Source organism: Perkinsus marinus (genome assembly GCF_000006405.1).
Source record: "Perkinsus marinus ATCC 50983 genomic scaffold scf_1104296976634, whole genome shotgun sequence".
Lineage (NCBI taxonomy): Eukaryota > Perkinsozoa > Perkinsida > Perkinsidae > Perkinsus > Perkinsus marinus.
Window position 1 is genome coordinate 3,241 of NW_003200401.1, and position 1,618 is coordinate 4,858.

General features: G+C 55.2%; 2 protein-coding genes across 2 annotated transcripts in view; one reads left to right on the forward strand and one right to left on the reverse strand.

Annotated features, from left to right (window-relative positions):
- Pmar_PMAR005489 (hypothetical protein) overlaps positions 1–23 on the reverse strand; it is a gene marked incomplete at both ends in the record, with an annotated part of 2,637 nt that extends 2,614 nt beyond the window's left edge. Inside the window, one exon of the mRNA XM_002764605.1 lies at positions 13–23. Coding sequence (XP_002764651.1) covers positions 13–23 — 11 coding nt within the window. The remainder of the gene's footprint in view (positions 1–12) is intronic.
- Positions 24–291: 268 nt separating this feature from the next.
- Positions 292–1,532, forward strand: Pmar_PMAR005490 (conserved hypothetical protein; the record flags this gene model as incomplete). The annotated part of the gene is made up of 1 exon (XM_002764606.1): positions 292–1,532. A coding segment is annotated over one exon (1,241 nt), but the record flags the coding sequence as incomplete, so codon positions are not given.
- Positions 1,533–1,618: the final 86 nt, after the last annotated feature.

Below are 1,618 nucleotides of genomic sequence, written 5' to 3' on the forward strand. Positions count from 1 at the left end.
CGAAAGGGGTACAGAGAGCTCATAAAGGAGAAGAAGGATGCTAGCTTTCGCCTTTTCGCGAGCTCCCTAGAAGGTAGCAATGCGTCCTTTCTCTCTAGGATAACTCGAGAAGCCAGCTCTCCTCCAACGACGCTCAACGACCACCCCACCGTGGAGGGCACGATCTCGGCACTGGCGGACCGATACTTAGGAGACCCTTTCGACGAGGCCTCCTTGAACCACCGAACTGTGCACATCTCGGATGACACCCGCCTCCTCTCGGACGCCCACAATGATTTTCCCCTCAGCCTCATGAGGAAGGAGATCATCAAAAGGTGCAAAGATACCTCACCTGGCTCCTGTGGCATACGCTGGGAACACCTTCTACATTCTCCCGATTGGGTTCTCTCGGAGATCGCAAGGCTCTACCAGATATCCTTGGACATGGCATCCATTCCTGGGCACTGGCTGCACTCTACGGTCGTCTACATCCCGAAAGCTACCGGTCACGGGACGGTCAAAGGCGTTCGCCCCATTACGCTCTCCTGCACGCTGTGCAAGCTGCAAGAAGCACTGCTGGTCCGACGTCTCGGTGCTATCACCGAGGTCATCGCCCATCGCGGAGAACATTTCGCTTATCTACCGAGGCGGTCTGCCACCTCCCTCGTCGACGAGGTACTACGGTATGTACAACAAGGACCTAGTGGCCATTTTGTTAAAAGGAAGCCCCCTTGGGCCATTGCGGCCCTCGACCTCTCCAATGCTTTCGGTTCGGTCCCTCATGATCAGTTGCTTCGTGCTCTGGCGCTCCTGAAGGTCCCCGCCAAGGAGACGGAATGGGTAAAGGCCTGGCTCGGCCCAAGGCTCAACTCTAACCACCATCTCGGGGTCCATACGACGCGGAAAGCGAGAGACGGGGTTGGGCTAGCCCAGGGGAGCGTGCTCTCCCCTCTGCTATTCGTCTACTTCATGGATCTCGTGACACATACCATCTCGGCGAACTTACCAGCTCACCCTTTCCAAGTACGCTTCTTCTGTTACGCAGACGATTGCTACATAGCCTTCAAGTTTGGTCACCGCAGTAGTCTATCCTCGAGAGATGAAGGAATCCGCCACATGATTGACGAATTGGTACCCACCTTGGCCAACTTCAACCTCACCCTATCCACGGAGAAGACCGAGATCCTTACTAGCTATGGCTCCGCGATCTATGCTCGCAGGTCCATCAAGATACTGGGCATTACCGTCACTAGCAGACTCAACTTCGCATATCACCTCAAGGCAAGATTGGCCAAGTGCCACAACGTGACTATGAAGGCCATGCGCTATGCCAGGAAAGCTTTCGGGATCTCCCCTAGTGGCATTATACATCTAGCTAAAGCTGTATGGGTACCGACTCTCAGCTATGGCCTGGAAATCTGGGGTGTCTCGCTAATCGGTAAGAATACGTGTGACCTCATCGGCTCCGCCTTCAGGAGGATCATCAAGCTGGCCTACAGACTCCCGCCCTCCACCCCAAATGCCTTTGTTGACATCATGAGCGGTGCCCCCCGGTTATCATACCTTTTGACGGACAAGTTCCTCACCAAGGCCCTTCATAGGACCGAGCATGGACCGGTTGCTGGTGCTCTCCCACACC